Genomic DNA, 19256 nt, shown 5'->3' on the forward strand with positions numbered 1-19256 from the left:
GTCCCTACATAATCCTTTCAGTTTCTGAGAGGTCAGAATTTAATTTGAGACCTAGATCACACACAACACAGCATATAACGCTGGTTTTAAATGTGTGCCAGTTTTACCTGTTTCATAAGCGTTTCATAACACGAGACCTGGAGGAGACAAAGTCTTATAAAAGAATGAAGTGAGTTGTAAAAGCTCAACATTAAGCACTGATTGTTCCTCCAATGGGTGTGTTCAATAGAAGACCGATTGTAGCAGACCGATTATAAGACGCCACGTGTTGACCTCAAAAAGGAGTCTGAGTTTTTACTCCATCTGATCTAGTTAAAGTGGTCTTTAAGGTCTGCATTGAGTTGTGGTCAAAGTTTCTCTCATGAAATCTCCAATCTTTGATTATTGATTTCATGCAGGGCGACCCTCTGATAAGTCACAGCAGCATTTTTCATATGGGATGTCATGTTTCCTAGGAAGAAAGATCAGAGCGAAAGGAGGAATTTAAATTATTGCAACTTTTTTTTCTTATGATTGCACAAAAAAAAATTTTTAAAAGCTATTTGAGAAAGGACTCAACTTCTCGCAGTGTTTTTTAAAGAAATCAGATGTACAACTTGTGTTTTCTTTTTTGTGCAGTTGGTTTAATTTTGATTTTTTGATATTTTAATTGTATTATTTTTATTTATTTTCATTATTCTGAATTTATTCTCATTGTATTTATGTCTTATTAATTACTTCTTCTTTTAATATTATTTGATAAATAAAGTAGTTCTGATTCTGTTTCTGATTTAACAGGCATTAATATTATGATTAATCTCTGATGTGAAACTTATCATAAATTAAAATTTGTATTACCCTTCACCAGGATTTTTTTTTGCGTGTGTGTGCAAAAGTTTGCGAATAAAATTGAATCATTTCAAAATAAATTTCCTGCAAAGAATTCTGCATGCTATAGAATGACCTATATTAGGGAGACCTGAGCAGACATGCATCCATACATTTAATCTACTCTGTTGTCTGGCTGCTCTCTCTCACATGTAAATCTGGAATAGCTTATCTTGTTATCTTAAGATAAATACTTTTTTTCTCCTGATATGTAGTTCATTTTCTGGTGATCTAGAAAATAAAACTGTCTGTCACACATGAATACTCTATTTTGCAAAAACAAAATGTTATGCATATGATAATACAAATAAAATAATCAGAATTCAAACAAATTGCACTTTATTATTATATTTGTATGTTTATATATTATTTCTTCTGTCAATTTTTCAATATGAGGTCAAGCATGCTGTTTGCATTCATTTTTTTTATTCCCAGGGTCACTTTGTTCAATTAAACAGACCACATAATTAAAGATAGGAACATATTTCTGTGGGCTATATAACATTTAAGTATGTTGTCTGAGCCTGGGGCCCCATGTGGTTTGTCAGCAGCAAAGTCTGCTCCTGGGGGCAGGATCAGCTCAGCCTCCAGCGTGTCTGAAGGGATCCAACTTTGTGGGCCGGGTCATGTGGAGAATCTCGGTCCCTGAATTGGGTCACAGCTGAATAGCACCAGCAAATTTGAGTTTGGTTCTAATCCAGATGACTGGAGACTTCTTTGCCAGATTATTTATGGCTCAAAATGTTAAATCTAGTGCATGACATGTATTAAGCATGTATTAAAAAAATACTCCAAACTAGATGTGTAACGCTGCTTATATAAAGCATTACATAAACAATGAATCAATCTCACTGCCGGAAGTAAGGGTTAACCTGGGATAAATTAAATAATTCAGGTCACACATAAAAAGTAGAATCACCGTTATACTCCTGAATGTCTCTTACAGCGATATGAAGCATAAAAACACAGTAAAAACGTTGAATTAGGGCTTGTTTTGGTGAAACTCACAGACATGCCTATACCTCTCTGTCTGCGTCTGAGAGGTTATACAATATAATTGCGTTATATAAGTGAGCCACATTGCCGACCAATGGGAAGGCTCCTCGTGCGTCACGTGACGCTCTGCGTCTGCTTCGGCGAAGTGATGCGCATGCGTGAAATCCGAAGAAGCAACAACCTTTAGCCGGAGAAGCTAGCTGGCTAGAAACCAAGATGGAATACCCAAGCGGCTGCTTTCTTTTCACTGCGGGGTTGTTTTTCGGGTTTTGAGAAAGAGATATGACATCTGGAGTCGTGGAAACGTTCAAGTTTTGGGACATTCGGTGGGAAAAAGTTGTTTTTGGAGTTCAAACGGGGGGAAATAGGTGTCAGCGTTTAGCTCAGATGTTAGCTAGCTCTCGGCTTTAGTGCTTACATAAAAAACAAACAGCCCCATCAGCTGCGGCTCACTGGAGGAAACACAGCCTTCTAGAGAAGTAGCACTGCTGGATTATTCATATCCTGCTTTCTTTAACTGGACACTACTCTTCAATTTGTGTTTGTCCAATTTGGGTGTTTATATTTCACCTCAGAGGAGAGTGAAGCCAAATGTAAATTAAGCTTCTTACTTGCTTAACGCGCAGGACTTCACCCACCTGCTCTCAACTCTTTATATAAAACAGCTGCAGATTCATTTCAGTGTTATCTAAATATCTAAACATCTAAATAAGTGACATTACCTGGAAAGTTTCCAAGCTGTAGACCGTTTCAGACCGCCTCCTTGTTGTGAAGGGGGCGAAAGGGGGAGGTAACAACACCGACCTTCTACCCAGAGCCGGTGTGTTTGGTAAGGGACCACGTTTGCTGGTTTTCATCGCAGGAGAGGCCACAGATGAGGACTAACTCGGACTAACAAGGTCGTATGACTCGAATGAGTCCTAACTTAGTTCTAAATGGCCTTCAGTGAAATCAGCCTCGATCTGTTAGTGAGTACCAAGGCGATGATTTCTGAGCACCTCTGGGAGTCAGACTGTCAGTGAATTATCTTCAAGAAGCATATTTTTTCCCCATCACGAAGATGGAGACAGGTGCGAGACAACACCTGGGGGAAATCTTCTCCCACCCGCTCACCCACCCTGGAGCTGCGGGGATCTGCCCTGAGATGCTGGAGGTGGCAGAGGAAGCGAACCGGGCTGGGGACTACAGCTTAGCCGCGGAGATCTACAGCTCCCAGCTCGCAGACCTCCAGCAACCGGACCGAGGCTTGTGCTTGAGGAAAGCGGACTCTTTAGCCCGTGCAGGGCGGATATCTGAGGCTCTGGACTCGTACTGCACAGCGGCCAGTTTAGGGAAGCTGCGCCCGGATGAGCTGCCCCTCCTGGTGGAGACCATCGCTCGGACTCTACGCGAGAAAGAGCTGGGCATCACCTGGGCGTTAAATGGACATGTGAAGAACACTAGTAGTAATGGGGAGGATGGGATTGAGACTGATGGGGATGTCGTGGAGGATGAAGTGTTGGATTTGTTTTCATGTCGCCTCTGTAAGTGTCTCCTCCACGAGCCCTCCACCCTGGAGTGTGGACACACTTTCTGCAAACGCTGCCTGGACGATGACTCTGTCAAGGAGTGTGTGCAATGCAAGCAGAAGTTGAACAAAAAAGATGGACTAGCAAAAGGAAGGAGGTTGAATGTTGTTCTCAGCTGCCTGCTGGATAAATTATTTGCAACTGAGAGCAAATGTAGGAAATTCTGGATAGAAGGGGAGCTATCGTGGAAGAATCAGAACCTCTCAGATGCCTTGGAGAAGTACAATGCAGCAGTAGATTTGGGTAAGATATAAAATATATACATGTCATGTTAATTCCACTTCTCTTCCTAATCCGTGGCACGTTATGCATTCTAACTGCGGTGCTTGTATAGCTGACCTACTTTCCTTTAGACTTCTGCTTCTCGGTGTCACCGATAGGGGGCGCATGTCTCGACACTGTATCTAGACTGCGCTGAGGTCAGGCGTTATATGACTTACCAAACCTCATCATTACCTAAGCAGCACACATACAGATCTCATTCCCAATGACACATTTACATCATGTTGTCTGAGTCTGGGGGAGTCTTATTAAAGCAGGCTAGAGGAAGTGATGTAACACATTTTATATAAGTTCACATTTCCTCCTCTTTTATACAATTTCTATACATTCAACGTGTTTAGATGCAACATGGATGCATTCCTCAGCAGTGACACACTTTGTTAGACTTCAGCCTCAGCTCACCCCTCCCCCTGCTGCTGCTGCTGGTTTCATAAGCAGCCAGTTTGGGATGTGTTGGATAACACTCCTGTAAATTCGGGGTTCAAGCCAGATAAAACCCCCACTAAGGGCTAACACAGCAAATTCAGCAGAGGGATTCATCTTGGTGAACATTATCATTTAATTCTGCAGTGTGTTGGGAACCTATCTGCGCCAACATACAGAATGCTCTGTCCTCTTACATTAATAGTGCCGGTGTTTCAGGGCAGGTCTCATGTTGCAGGGTTTGATTCCCTTAAAGACAATTGAACCGCCCTCGTTTCTTTGGCCTATATAAGAGACGCACATTAAAAAATCTGCTTCCTGTCTGTGGTCATGAAGGGCTTAAGGGGTGACACAAGGTGATGGCGCAGCTGTTGATATCAGATGTTCAAACTCATGCTGTAATACTAAAGCATTAATTGACTTAAGACGTTATAAGAAATACACTCATGCACTCTGGTATGTCTCTTTTGTTCATTTGGAGGATTCAAATGGCAACTTTTCAAATATTCCTCTCCCCCAGATCAATATTGATTCACGCCTTCTGTCTTGCGAAGGACTCTGGGTGACTCGAGGACAGAGCGCTTTCACAGCTTTTCACTGTTTTCCCAACAAACCCAGAAGGAAGCCTTCTGGTATCTGTGATGCAGGACGAGTGTAATGGGCTCATGATGTCAGCAGAACTACAGCTGTTACCCAACCTGTGCCATTTAGGCAAAACGGGTTCCTGCCAGCGTTTGATTTACATACACGGGGAAACACTGAAACGGATATAGATATATTCTGATTGGGTTTTACAAACTACTGGAGAGATTTCAGTATTTAGCAAGATAACACAAGGCAGGTTTATTAGATAGAGAGCAAATTAAGCAAATAAAAGAAGGGTAGCAATAGACTGTATAAATAATGGATGTAGTATCCGTGATGTCACCCATCTGTTTCTGAGGCCAATCTTGGGCGGGAGCCATATTGGAATGGCTGAACTCAACTTACTTCTGTCGAGGTAGTGTGAGTTGAAGAGGCGGGCTTTTAAGCCTCCTCTCACACAGCTACAGTGTCCCCGCCTGTCGGTCAAGTCAGCTGTTCCCCTAATTAAGCAAAACTCTTAATCTTAACTTTGAATTTGCCACGTTAGGAAAAAATTCACCGCCATACAGAGAGAGAGCTATTCAGACTACACTGTTTTTTTGTACCAGGCTGTAAACATGTTAATTTCTGCTGTGAAGATCGGCTTTTTTTGAATTGGCGTGTATGTGGTTTCCTCTAATGGACACTTGAGGGACTGCAGTTTTTAACACTTCTGCATTTTTTTTTTATGATGATTTGAAATTTATTCTTTTTTACAAACACAATAAAAAAATGAATAAAAAACAAAAGACAGAGCAGAACAAACAAACAACAAACACGGACAAAACAAATTCAGACAAAAAACATAAATTTGACGATTTATTGACAGCAAAAAACAGTGAACATAACAACTCATCTAATGAGATAAATATACCATACACATACCAATGTACACAAATTCAATATTATGCACATATGTATATGAACACATATTAAAGAAAATTAAAATAAAAACATTAATAACACTTTGCATTGGCTTCAATTCTCGCGGCCGGAGGTTGCCGCTTGGTTTGAAATGATTCAAACAAGCAATGAAAGAATACAAACGGCTAAAATAGACAATCAAATAAACAACAGATTTTAGATTTAAACATTGATAGCTACAGGCCTGCCTGACTTATCTACATATCAGAATGATGCATCAAAGCAAATTAGTTTGTTTTAAAAGATGAAACATTTACAGTCACATCAGTCTGGAAATGTCTGCTCATTTCTTGATACGCATGTTGGTTTGTAGAAAAATAAAGCTGTATAGGACGAACCGAAATGCCTCCACACATCAGATTGAATCGTCCTCAATATCAAAAGCATCTCTCTGTTCCTCCTCGGCACGATCGCAGGTGCTGAGCAGACCACTGACAGAACAATGCTCTCTGTAGTTCCCACTTCACTCTGCTCTGCGTCACTGTAGCTGATACAGAACTACGCTTACAGTTTCATACCGTCACAGGTCCATGACACTTTTGTTCTTGTGATATCTTGAAATTGAGGACACAGTTACATCCGTCCTATCTGCCCTAGAAAGAGAAATCCAACAGACACAGGCAGAGGCAGCGATAAACCACCAAACGAGATAACCTCTATCTCTTGAGGATATCTCTGTTAAAGCATCCATCTTGAGGAACTGCATTCCCCTACTCGTGCTTGAGCTAATGCAGTTACACAGTCATGTTTCACTGACTTCGGCTTCCTGCCATGTTTGTTCCTGTTTCTCGGAGTCAGATCCCGATATACTGTAAAGAGACACCCAGGACAGGACTGAATAAACCTGCCAACATCGTGTTGTTGTTGCCCGTGTGACGTCTAACCGGGGACTTGAAACATTTCACATTTCTCATCAGCAATGTCTGTTATGCATCAGGACTCTGAGCTCATGAGCCCTCAGGATGTTTTCTTATACAATACAGTCACATAACCACCTTGATGAAAGTAGTTCCTCTGCGTGGAGCAGGGTTCTGTCTCTCTCGTGTATCAAACAGCTGTTATGATGACCTTACAGTACAGAGGTGACATGTTTTTTATGTTTTATTAACATGTAATGGAGATCATATGTTGTTTTGGAAAATCCTGGCTTAAGTAATAGTAGAGCTGCAAGTGTATAGGAAAGAAATACAGTCTTTGAATAGCATTTTTATACCAAGGAAGCCTCACTAATGTGAGGAAATATATGAATACAGCTGAAATCTGGAGTTTCTGAGCTCAGACACAGACAGGATGCATTAAAAGCATCATAATTAAAATTTCCCCACAACATTAAGATACATTACACAAGCAAATTGTCTACACATGTGAGGTTCATGCTGTACTTTTAGTGGCCTGTCTCTCCCACATCTGAAAGTGGTATCAGAAGCCAGTAATGAACATGGTTTTATTGTGATTAACCACAGGCCAAAGATGTGGTTATGGGTTGCCTGCCAAATCCTCATGAATACAAACTCTCAGAAACGCTTGGAGGGGATTTCTTTTAACAAATTTGGCACGGAGTCCTCTTGAAGTCTGGGATGAACTGTACGACTTTAGTGGTTAAAGTTTGCTGTGACTTTAGGCCTGCCTCGTTCTCAAAAACACACGTGAAGAAGTGTAGTTTTAAGCTGGCGTGCACATCTTCATGAATACAAGAATGGGTTGAAACCAAGCGGCAACCTCCGACCGTGAGAATTAAAGTGTTACAAACTGCAGTTCCTCAAATGTCCACTTGAGGCTGGCTCTGGAAGTACCAGAAACCACATACACAAATTCAAAAAAGGCGATTTTTACACCAGAATTAAACATGTTTACAGCCTGGTACAAAAAACAAGAGTAGTCTGGATAGCTTATTTCTCTGTGAGAGGGTAAATTTTTTCATAATGTGGCAATTTCAAAGATATTAAGATTACGAGTTTTCCATTATGACTTGACTAAAAGGCGGGAACACTGTAGCTGTTGGCAAGGAGGCTCAAAGCCCGCCTCTTTACCTCACACAAACTCAAGAGACGTTAGGTTGAGTTCAGCATTTCCAATATGGCTGCCACCAATTATTGGCTTCAAAAACAGATGGGTGACATCACAAATTCTACGTCCATTATTTATACAGTCTATGGTTGATCCAACGCAAAGACCTGTGATTGGTCCATTTGTTAGTATCCTATTTGTTACAATTCCAAGAGACAAGCTACTCCTCCTCCTTCTTCCTCTCGTCTTACTACAATAATTACAGTATGATCCCAGTGTCCATGGTTTCCTCACACAAACAAACAGAGAATAAAGAAGGACCTGAAAGTGGGGATATGACGAGTATAGAAGTCGCACTGCCAGCTAGTATTAAGGTAGAGCAGAGCATCACGGACACTCCCAACTTAGTGAATATGACAAACCAGGCTGTAGACCGGCCTGTGACTCTGTTGGCTCTTGTCAGTAGACGGTGGCATTGAGAATCTCGTAAGAGATTTCCAGCAGTAGCGAAGAGGGAAAAAGAGATGTCGTTTGAGGCTCAATTCTCAGCTGACTCAGCTCCGTCGACCTCTTCACCTCCCGTTCAAATCATAAGGGAAAGATGAGCGTTCCAGCGTGTGGAAAACCAATCCCTGAAGAACCTTCCAGAGGTTTTTCACGATCCAAAGTTCCAACCGGGAGGTGCCAAATGCTAAAGCACGTAACATTTCTAGTGGGAAAATAAGTTTAGCTCTGGAGCTGGGAGGAAAGTGTAATAAATTGTGTTAATGGTTTCCAAAATATTTCAAAAGTATTACTTTCAGCTATGGAGGGGAAAAAAGTTATGCAAGTTATTTTAAATTTAGACTCATGACTAACACAGATGAAGAAACAGATTACAGACTCCACATTTTAACCTGTCCGTGCTAAAAGGAGCCCACCTATGAGTATGTAAAATAATTAGGACTACATGGTGTAGTATGTGGCGTCCTTGCTTCAATATATGAAGAAATTAAAAAAAAGTAGAAGTCTCTAGTCTTAAAAGTTGCGAGGCAAATTCAATAAATTCCCTGAGAGGGTGGGCAGGTTTGGTATCAAAAAAGAGGAGAGTCTCAAAAACCGAACAGCCGCCCTAAATGAAACCATATTTGGCGTTCCCCAGCATCCACTTCCGAAATGTTCCTCTTTTATAAAACTCACATATCACTCTGGAACTTCTGCGTTCCTGAAATAGAAAAGCCTGACCTAAGGCTGATGAAAAGACATGCCTAAAGCCCAAATTGGGTATATAAGGTGCTTATGTAACAATCAGTTAGGTGTTTGGTGTTAATGTGTCTGTGGCCTTGTTTGCAGCCGTCCAGCCGCTGCTTGTATAACAGGAAAAAAAACGTCTGGTAATTGTCCCCTGACCTGACCGACATCACAGCCGTTACCACCACATAAGTTACATAGCATTCTGATACACAAAATAGGTCTCATGTCGCATTGTTGGCCTACTTCTGCTGGACCTAGAAACAGCTCGCCCAGCCCCTGGTGGTTTCGTTCACTGACCTGATGATGTGTGTGTTTTTTCTTTCTGCGGTGTACAGTGCCCTCTTCTGGTCGACTGCTGTGTCAACGGACCGAGTTGCACATGGAGATGAGGAACTTCAGTCAGGCAGTGCAGGACGCCAGCAGCCTCTGTAGGATGAAACCTCTCTGGACGAAGGTGAGACACTTTTTGCAGCATGAAAGTAAAAGAAAGTCAGCATAACACAACATTTAAGCTCCTTTGAATTAACTTTTACATTTATTCTGTGCAAAAATAAAAAGATTTCCACATTTTGGGAACATTAGAAGGATTAATTCCCTCCATGGTCACCCTGTTATGTCAAGTATTTGCTCTTCTAGGCTCCATTCTTCTCCCCTCACATTTTTTATGTTGCCTTTATGTTAACCCTATTAGGTCTAGGGTATAATTGGCCGTTTTTGCCTCATTTTGATTTATATTTCCCCTTAAAAACTGTTTTACCTTGCCTTGTTTGGTGTCATTTTTTTCAGCACAACCCCACAAGTGTGACTATGCAGTTATTTTTTCATTTTGACATGAAGTATTAACACACTAGACCTAAAATCACCCAAAAAAACTAAAACCGAATAGGAAAAAGTTAGATTTTTAACTGTGGAAAAACAAAAGCATGTTTTATGAACCATTTTTAAAACATAGAATGCAAATATAACTTGTAAATTGCAAAAAAAAAACATGTTCAAATTAAGTAAACAACAAAGATATTTACAACAATTGACATTAAATGTAGGCAATGCCTCAGGCGAAGATCTTCATTCTCAATATCAGTTTTTGCAGAATTTTTATTTGTGTTGTTGCAGATTGTTCTGACTGTGTCAGTGGCAAAAAACAAAATACAAAGATCTTTAGGACTTTAAGGAGAAAGTGTCTGTAACTGGACTCCTGATGTTCTCCATGGTTGGAGCCTGCTTACTGCTGGAGCAGTGTCCTCCATTAGTCTAAGTCTGCGCCCTCTATCTAGTATTTTTTATATCCGACATTGATGGATAAAAATACAACAAAGGTTAATGGATGTCTGGCATGTAGGTGAAAACGCTGGATTGCATAAATAACACTGTTGCACATCTCGTGTTTTCTAGGCTCACTGTCTAAAAGCCACTGCGCTCAGTAAAGCAGGACGAAATGACGAGGCCTTGCAGGAGTACTTCATGTGTGTGGCATTAAACCCCGACTGGACCAAAGTCAAACTGGAGGCTCAGAAGGTAAGAAAAAGCTCCTGTTTCAGACTCCTCAATTCTGTCTCTGTGTCGTGAACAGTTTTTAAATGATCCGTTCTTTTTCTTCCCGCAGGTTCTCAGTGAGCTCTTCTCCTCCGTGTTTGAGAATGAGGACATGCCGACACCTCTGCACCCTCTCCAGGGCGGTATGGCCACCCGCCTCATCAAACCCCCTGCCTTGCTCAGATCGCTGAGACCGCTTACACAAAGACCTTGCTCCTCCTCCTCTTCCTCAACGTCCTCACAGGTAACAGAACAACAAGACTCTAACACTGGAATATGGCCTGGTTCTCCTCTGATGTATGTTTTCTAGGAAGTTGTCGCTTATCAGTGAAGTCAGACTCAGTGATTGTAGGGAAAAAGATAAAGTCTGGGGTTATCTGAGATCATTTTACTGAGCTTGTAAAACAAAGGTTAAAAGGCCTTTTCTCTAGGAATCCCAGTATTTGTCCCTGGAAGAAAAACCTTTAAAATTTGATTTGAGAGCTAACAAATCCGTCTCTGTGTTCTGTTTCCAGGATTCAGAGTTCAGCGTGACTAAAAGTGCTCCAGCAGACGACTCGTCCTCCAGACTGTCTGCGGCGACTCCCGGTAAATCAGACATTGCTGCAGTGGAGGAAAGCACCAAAAGCCTGGCTGGAGTTCTGGCTGGTCTGCCGGCTCCCTCTGGTGGCCTAAAGAGGAAACACAGTGGAGATGGTCCCTCGGCGTTATTCAGCACTCCCTCTAAACTGCTCAGACCTGGTAAGAGAATCTGAGAATCAGAATCAACTGAAACATTGCTTTAATGAAATGAGCAACATGTGCTCAAATGTCAGGAAACACATTACTCTGGGAAATATGAGCCTTCAAAGTAGTCATGAAAAGCCAACAAAGCTTAAACGTGATTGAAGATAATTTGAAGATGATGTCACATTAAGCCTCAACGTGACCAAGGATGCATCACATAATCGATTTAGGATGCAATACAAAGAAAACAAACCAGCAGTACAAGTTCTGACTTTGTTTACTGAGTAATAGGAGTGTTATTACGTTAATGGAGTTGCCCTGATCCTATCTTTGACCCAAACGACTCAACGAAAAGCGTAACAGAAAATTAGCCACGTGAATCGACTTAGAAAGGTCTGCGGTGGGAGCGTCACAGAGTCACAGAGTCACAGAGTCACGAGACGCACTGCTCCAAATAGAAATCTGATGTCTCTCCACTGTAGATAATAAAAAAAATATGAAGTGAGCACACATGCTGAGGAATGTGCGTCCTGATGTTGTGATGTTTTTGTACAGATGAGGTAAGCAGCTCCAAGACCCCAACAGTGTGTGGAGGGAGGACGGTTCCCGCTGAGCTGCTGGACAGTGGAGACATGGAGTGTTCGCTCTGCATGAGGTGAGTGAGCACAGTCCAACGCTTCACCACAGACTCAGGAAGCTAAGAGTTAATGCATGTTTTTGTTACATTCACTAATACACAAGTAATGAGGAATTAACTAACAATGTATCTAGTGTTTAAAAGGTGAGGTTAATAGCTGCAGTTTTTATTACATTTTTGCAGACCATTAAAAAATGATGTTGCATAAAAATGAATCAGAGCATCTGCATAGAATAAAACAAAAATCCCCAAGCCTCATTAAAGGATGTTAGAGATCCCTTCTGTAAGAACCTCATCTTCTCCAATTGCATACATTGTAAAACGCCCTGTACCCATTTATTGTGATTCAGAGGAGACGCACACGTTTCCATTTAAAAAGGATTAAGCGCCTAACCAGTAAGGTGGTGAAAGCAACAACATATTAAGAGCTCTTCAGAGAGTATCAAATATAGTGGACCAGAAGTCGGTGTGTTTTGGGCTCGCTGCAGGATCCTAACACATACATGTGCTCTTTTTGTTTTTCCCTCCAGGTTGTTCTACGAGCCGGTGGCAACCCCCTGCGGACACACCTTCTGCCTCAAATGTCTGGAGCGCTGCCTGGACCACAACCCCAACTGCCCTCTGTGCAAAGAGAATTTGTCTGAGGTAAATACACATTTCAGGAAGTCATATATGCTTCATATTTAGAAAGATTAGGACTTATGTGAATTTTGTTGCAGTGCATTTTTTTGTAAATTAGGTTTATCAGTAGCAAACTGTATGATTTCTCAATTTTTAAAGCCTATAATCAATAAAAAACAAAATAACATCAGTCCTTTTATCCATGTTCTCAAATCTAATTCTCTTATGATTGGATAAAACAAATAGTTAAATATAGCTAAGGATATTTTACCCTTTATTTTCAGAGATTGCAAAGGCCAAATAATCAATTAATCATTTCATGAAAATAAAAATAAAAACATTTTAGCCCTGAAATATCTTAAATATCTGACCTGTGAGTTCTATTTGTGTTGTCATTGCAGTGTCTGGCCAATAGGGGATACAACAAAACTGTACTCATGGAAGAAGTGCTGCAGCGCTACCTTGGAGACGAGCTAGCAGAGAGGAGGAAAATCCATGAAGAGGAGATGAAGGAGCTGTCGAAGTGAGTTTCATATAAGTGGTTTATGTAAAATTATTCATGTGATCAGTGTTTGAATAATGAATGAGATGACAGTTGTTATCATTTCGTAGCTGAAACATTAAACTCCTAACCCTGAACAGCCAACACGGATTAAATTTGCTCGTCAGGCAGAAGGTGTAAATGGTTTTGAAGTGCATTCAGACTTTTTAAACATATTTGAAATGTTTTCCTTGCAGCCTGAACCAGGAAGTGCCCATCTTTGTGTGCACCATGGCCTTTCCCACCATCCCCTGCCCGCTGCACGTGTTCGAGCCCCGCTACCGCCTCATGATCCGTCGCTCCATGGAAACGGGGACCAAGCAGTTCGGCATGTGTATAGCCGATGAGATCAAAGGCTTTGCTGACCACGGCTGCATGTTACAGGTGAGTCCGTTCTGAAAGCTGGTTTAGAGTGTCACTGTCATCTTCACTCACAAATAACAGCAGCTCAGATCAGATTTAATACTTGATGTCTTGTGTTTCAGGTGCGGGATGTGAAGTTCTTTCCCGACGGGCGCTCAGTGGTCGACACCATCGGCGTGTCGCGGTTCAAGGTCCTCAGTCATGGCCAGAGAGACGGCTACAACATCGCCAAGATCGAGTACCTGGAAGACAAGAAGGTGGGTGGAGTGGAAGTGCTTGTGGGTGTGCTGTCAGTTAGAGCTTGAAATTTCAGACACTCTCCATCAGGCTGCTTTCAAAGAAATGTCACAAGCTGTAGAAGGAGAACTAGTTTTAGCCCGCAGCGAATCTGTGACAGGCGAGCATGGGAGAGGACAAAATCTCCTTCCTGTGTCTCTGGCAAATTCAGTTCTCCAAATGAGCACGATTTCTTGTCAGCTGATGTTTAGGACTTTATGATTTAAGTTTTTTGATTGGAGATTGTTACATCTTGGTGTTTAAAAAGTAGATAATGAAATATGTGTATGTCTTCAATCAGGTGGAGGGGGATGAACTGATGGAGCTTCAGAAGCTGCATGATGCCGTGTACGATCAGGCCAACAGCTGGTTCACCTCTCTGAAAGACAACATGAAGAGCCAGATCCTCAGCCACTTTGGACACCTCCCCAGCAAAGACACCGACCCACAGGTGAGCAAACATGAGACGCATGAGTTCATTACTCTCACAGTGGACTTAAGATAATCTGGTATAGAATAAAATGCCTTAATACAAGGAGATGACCTGTATGTATCTTTTTCCTCCTCCAGGCGAGTCCCAGTGGTCCAGCCTGGTGCTGGTGGCTCCTCGCTGTCCTTCCCTTAGAGAACCGAGCCCAGCTCACCATCCTCGCCATGACCTCCCTCAAGGACCGTCTCATGGCCATCCGTAGAGTCCTCATCTTCGTCACACGGAAGAGGCCGCGGTGATCGGGGCGTCAGCTCGAGCCTCCGCACAGCTCAGCAGTTCATTCATCAGCTGTCCGGTCGTTCATCTGCTGAATTTGACTGATCAATTCTCTGGTTTCTACTCGTGTTTACTCATCCATTTACTAAAAATCAATCACCTCAGACCCACAGAGGAGGAAGAGAGTCACTTGTTTTCAGAGCAGCAGGTGGGCTAAGTCTCTGTAAATCCAACACTCAGCCCGCCTGCCTCATCTGTCCATCACATCTCTGAACGAGTGAGCGACTTCCTCTCGTTCTGCTGTCACCTCACACAACATCCACCCAACTTTTTTTTATGAAGGAACAAAAAAGACCGTGTGTTTGAGCAAAAAGGTTCAAGAGGAACAGATTTTTCTGCATTAAACAAACGAGTATTCTCATCAGCTGAAACAGAAGGTGGTCCGCCACAGAGCCGTGTGGCGTCCAGAATCCATTGCTGACAGTGTGAACAGGTGCAGTCCAAACAGAAACTCACATCACTGAAAGACGAAGCAAAAACAGAAACACTTGGCATGACGGCAACACACAAAGTGAATGTACTGCTCTGTAGTAGGAGGACATTTTTTCTTTTTCTCAAACATTGACAAAATCTGTTCAGCAAGTTGCACATGAGGTCAGATCCCTGTATGCGAAACGTGCTACAGCTGCTTCTCTCGAAAATCTTCCTGACTGAGCCGAAATCCATGTGCACAAAACCTGGAGCTCCAAATCCGCTGCCTCACATCGTGGTGGGCTCGTACCTCAGACTGTCTCCTTAAAAAAACAGACTATAACGTGTGAGATCAACTCTACAACTGCATCTCTCTCCTTGGTTTTTGAAAGGAAGAAGTGTTCAAGGTCCGGGCTGTCTCATAAGCTCTAGTTGCAGTTAGGAAATGCAGATACTACTGCATCCTTCCAGATTGACTGGATCTGGAACTTTCTGTCCTATTGTAGCATATCTCTGGGACTTCAGATACAGACTTAGTTTTAGGGGTTGATTGTGTACTTTTTATTTTCTGTTTTTCTCTCTGCTATGCCCTTAAGTGTAAGTGTATGGTGAAATCTTAATTTGGGTGATTTTATATGTATATCAATGTAACTCGGAGGCCTTTGTAATGTTTTATTTAAGGAGCGTTTCACCCTCTATCCATCTCTCTATTGTTTTCTCTTTCAGTACATTTACATGCACATTGCTGGGCGATCAGTGCTCACATTTGGAGCTAAATGGTAAAGAGTAAATGTTAACATCAGTGTTTCTCAATCAAACGCATCATGTGTATCCTGGAAGCAACATAATGATTTTCCCTCCTTGTACAAAATTAGAAAAATAGATGTAATGTTTCTTTTTACCCTAAATGGCATAAATCTGAGTCTCTGTGCAAAATGTCACCAACTGCTGATCAGTTGAAGAACTTAAAACCTTTATGTTTGTCACAATTTGTGAGCATGACTCAAAGGAAGTTGGCGAAGCTGCACAATGTAAACTCAAATCTGCATCAACCTTTAATTGAAGGTTGAGTTTTGGACCACTAGGAGCGCTGTAGAGCGATGATTTTAAATGTTATTCCATTTGTTTTTTATCTTTTTCCAGAGTGAGGTTTCCACTTCTCTGCAGCTTGTTTAATATTGTTAACCACATCATGATAGTAGCAATGTGTCAACAGATTCCAAACTGGTTGTGAATGATTGGTTTTTCAAAATACTCCAAACGTAGTCCTGCAAAGTTTCCACGAGGATCCAGTCTGTTTTACTGAGAAACACTGAATGCAAACCTGTCTCATTTTGATACAAATTCAATGGTGTACCTCAAAAGGATGGATGTATGATAGACGTGTCAGTGAAGTGCTTAAGATTCCACATTTTTCAGTGACTTGCAAAAGGAAATCAAACATTTAGAAATCTCGTTATTCCAAAGAGTGAAAAACGATCTAAATCACAAATGTCTTCACAGGAGATGTCTGGTTGTAATTCCAGTCTTGATGTGCATGTAAATGCACCGTTTCTCTGTATAATTCTGTCCTTCCAGATGTTTGTGACTCCACTGCAGTCAGTCGCTCACCACGCGTGGGGCGGGGTTCACAACGTGCTGCATTTCCCTGGTATATTTGTAAAGGGAGATCTTATACCTATTTTTTATTGCAAATAAAGAAAAACACATTCAGTTCTGTCTCTGACCTTCTTTTGTTTAGCCGGGCATATTATATAAATGCTTGTGAACACATAAACTGGGAAATTAAAGAACAAAATACTTTGATATAAGTTACTTTTAATGAACACAATTACTTTCTCTCAATAAGTGTAAAGAATGTCTTTAGATGATCTGAATAATCAACAGCATGTGAATAGAAATCACCATCAGCCTGTCATTTCTGCAGAAAAATGTATTTGAGGTCCTTTCTGATATTTACTTTGTGAGTCTCAATCAGCAACTCAATTCTCTGAGTGACTGCATAGGAAAAGAGATGAAATGCAGTTCCCTCAATAGCAGAGTAACAAGAAATATAAGACTATACCTTAAAAGCTATAAATCCCCTCCCCAGTATAAGACAAGGTATAAAAGTAAATAAGCTGAATGCATTAAGAAGTAGGCCTGCTGGTTGTACCTAAAGTCTCTAAAAGTAGTATGGGAGGTAGAGCCTTCAGTTATCAGACCCCTCTCCTTTGGAATCATCTACCAGTCAGGGTCTGGGAGGTAGACACACTCTCTACTTTTTGATAAAGCTTATATTTAGAGCTGGATCAGGCTTAGACCAGCTCTTAGTTATGCTGCTATAGGCACACTGGGATCCTATCTCCCCCCAACCTCCTCATCACTTACTTTAACTCTCCCTGTCCCATTAAAGTTACTAATCATAGACTTTTCTGGAGTCCCTGAGCTCCCTTGTCTCGTAGGTTCCTCCTGCTGTGGACGTTCCAGCAACAGCTTCTACTACTCGTCTCATCACTATCACCTCTCCCTCTGTCTCTCATTCTCCTCTATCCCTCTATCCAACCCCAACTCGGTCTCAGCAGATGGCTGTCTAACATGAGTCTGGTTCTGCTCGAGGTTTCTGCCTGTTAAAAGGAAGTTTTTCCTCGCAGCTGTAACTTTCTAAATACCAATATTTTGTTATACTTTTGAGAAGATCCTTTAAGGCTATAAAGGTAGCTAGAAAACTGCTGCCAGCTGGTGAGAAATTAAAGCATCATTGCATGTCTATCAAAATTATTCAACACGCTTTCTCTCCTAACTCATGGTATGTTCAGTTTCTCAAACCTTGAAGCACAAGTTAACACAACATATTGGTTCACTTTTAAATGCATGAATCATTGATGTGGGGCAAGTAGAGGAAAGGTAACTGATTCAGGCTGTCTAAGGAGCTGCAAGAAATAAAACTGCACCATATACAGTATAATCATAATAATAATACTTTATTTATAAAGCACTTTTCAATACAGGTAACAAAGTGGTTCACAGTGGGCAATACAATCAAAAAGAAGTGCAAATCAAAATGAAGCGGTGAAATAAAATGAAATAAAAACTTAAAAACATACAGACTTATAAAACAGACCCTTAAAATCAGAGCTAAAATTAAATAAAACAAGGGACTGACTCTGCAAGTCTGATCTCCTCTGGCAGGCTGTTCCAGAGTGTACGGGCTCGGACTAAAAAAGACCTGTCTCCTTTGGTTTTCAGTCGGGTCCTTGGCTAACCAGCTAACAGAGCACTGCCAGAGGATCTCAGACTGCGTCCAGGTTTGTAGGGGGATAAAAGCTCAGAGTATGTGCAATGGAGTATCAGCATGCAGTGAGTTTTCCTATAATATAACTATCTTTATGACATCTGAGAGGGACTTTGAATGGATTTTGTTCCCATCAAAGAAAAGTATACTTTTTAAATTCAACCTGAAGAGGCCTGGATGGTAAAAAGCTGACCCAGATGTTAATATGTTCTTTACATCTACCCCTAATGAGGTAAATACACTTTTACAGGACACATATTTGATCACACTGGATGTGTTGTGGTTGCATGTGCAGGAATGACGTGTTTCCACAACAAGTCAAACATGAAGCACCCAGTAGGCCAAACCTGATGAGAATCTAGGTCACACCTGGAGGCCTGAGGTGATCAACCTGAGGTTTCAGGTTTGACAGACTCAACTAGGTTTGACTTGTCAGAATTTACCTGAAACATGTCAGGGAGGCTGGATCCTAACGAGCCTCTCACTCCCCCACATGTACAGTAGACAAGGCTGCAGTCCTGTTAGGTGTCTGTACAGTCCTCCTGTTTCCTGCTCTCCTCAGGCTGAAGGTGTTTTATATAGTCGGCTCAGTGTGACTGTTGCTGGGCAAAAAGAATTCAGGATGCTTCTGTTTTTGGAAATATCTCTCGTTTTGTGTAAGACACAGTAGCACTATTGAGCCACAAGGGGGCAGAATTTGTCAATGATATAAGAGGTGAGTTGCATTGTAAGGGCATTGAGTTCATTCAGGGTTTTGCAGTGAGAGGAGAGAAGAGACAGACATAAACACAGAGGCAGACATCCCAGATTGCAAATTCAGCTTCAAATCCGTTTCTTAGGACGGCCTATTTAACGTTCCTGAGAGACAAAATGTACTGAGGTAACACCGTTAACACAGCCATGTATAACATCACTCGTTTTAACACTACTTTCAAGTTATATAAATCTCTTTATGTAAGCTTAGCTGTGATTGACATCCAGGAACACAACTACAAAGAGGGATCTCAATTTATCATCCCTGAAATGTTGCATTTAAACTTCCTGAATATGCTGCTTGAGAGGAATATGATTTTGAGATTTTTGCGCCTTTCACAGAATTTCACATTCAGACTGCTCTACATTTTCAGTCTGTCGAAATCATTGAAGACTCTGCTCGCAGCAGGTAGAAGAACATTCTCTGTACT

The 19256-nt window shown here is 41.5% G+C and overlaps 2 protein-coding genes across 2 annotated transcripts in view; both read left to right on the plus strand.

Moving 5' to 3' along the window:
• The window catches only part of neb (nebulin), a 291693-nt gene that overhangs the window by 170916 nt on the left and 101521 nt on the right, over positions 1–19256 (plus strand). The window lies entirely within an intron of this gene.
• lonrf2 (LON peptidase N-terminal domain and ring finger 2) lies at positions 1976–16511 on the plus strand. Its single transcript, XM_034694642.1, has 12 exons — positions 1976–3674; positions 9260–9378; positions 10317–10439; positions 10528–10701; positions 10973–11198; positions 11739–11838; positions 12351–12465; positions 12843–12964; positions 13180–13366; positions 13468–13602; positions 13923–14072; positions 14192–16511. Exons 1-12 carry the CDS (start codon positions 2924–2926, stop codon positions 14348–14350), a joined length of 2361 nt encoding a protein of 786 aa, XP_034550533.1. The 5' UTR covers positions 1976–2923; the 3' UTR covers positions 14351–16511.

Source organism: Notolabrus celidotus, chromosome 10 (assembly GCF_009762535.1).
Source record: "Notolabrus celidotus isolate fNotCel1 chromosome 10, fNotCel1.pri, whole genome shotgun sequence".
Classification (NCBI taxonomy): domain Eukaryota; kingdom Metazoa; phylum Chordata; class Actinopteri; order Labriformes; family Labridae; genus Notolabrus; species Notolabrus celidotus.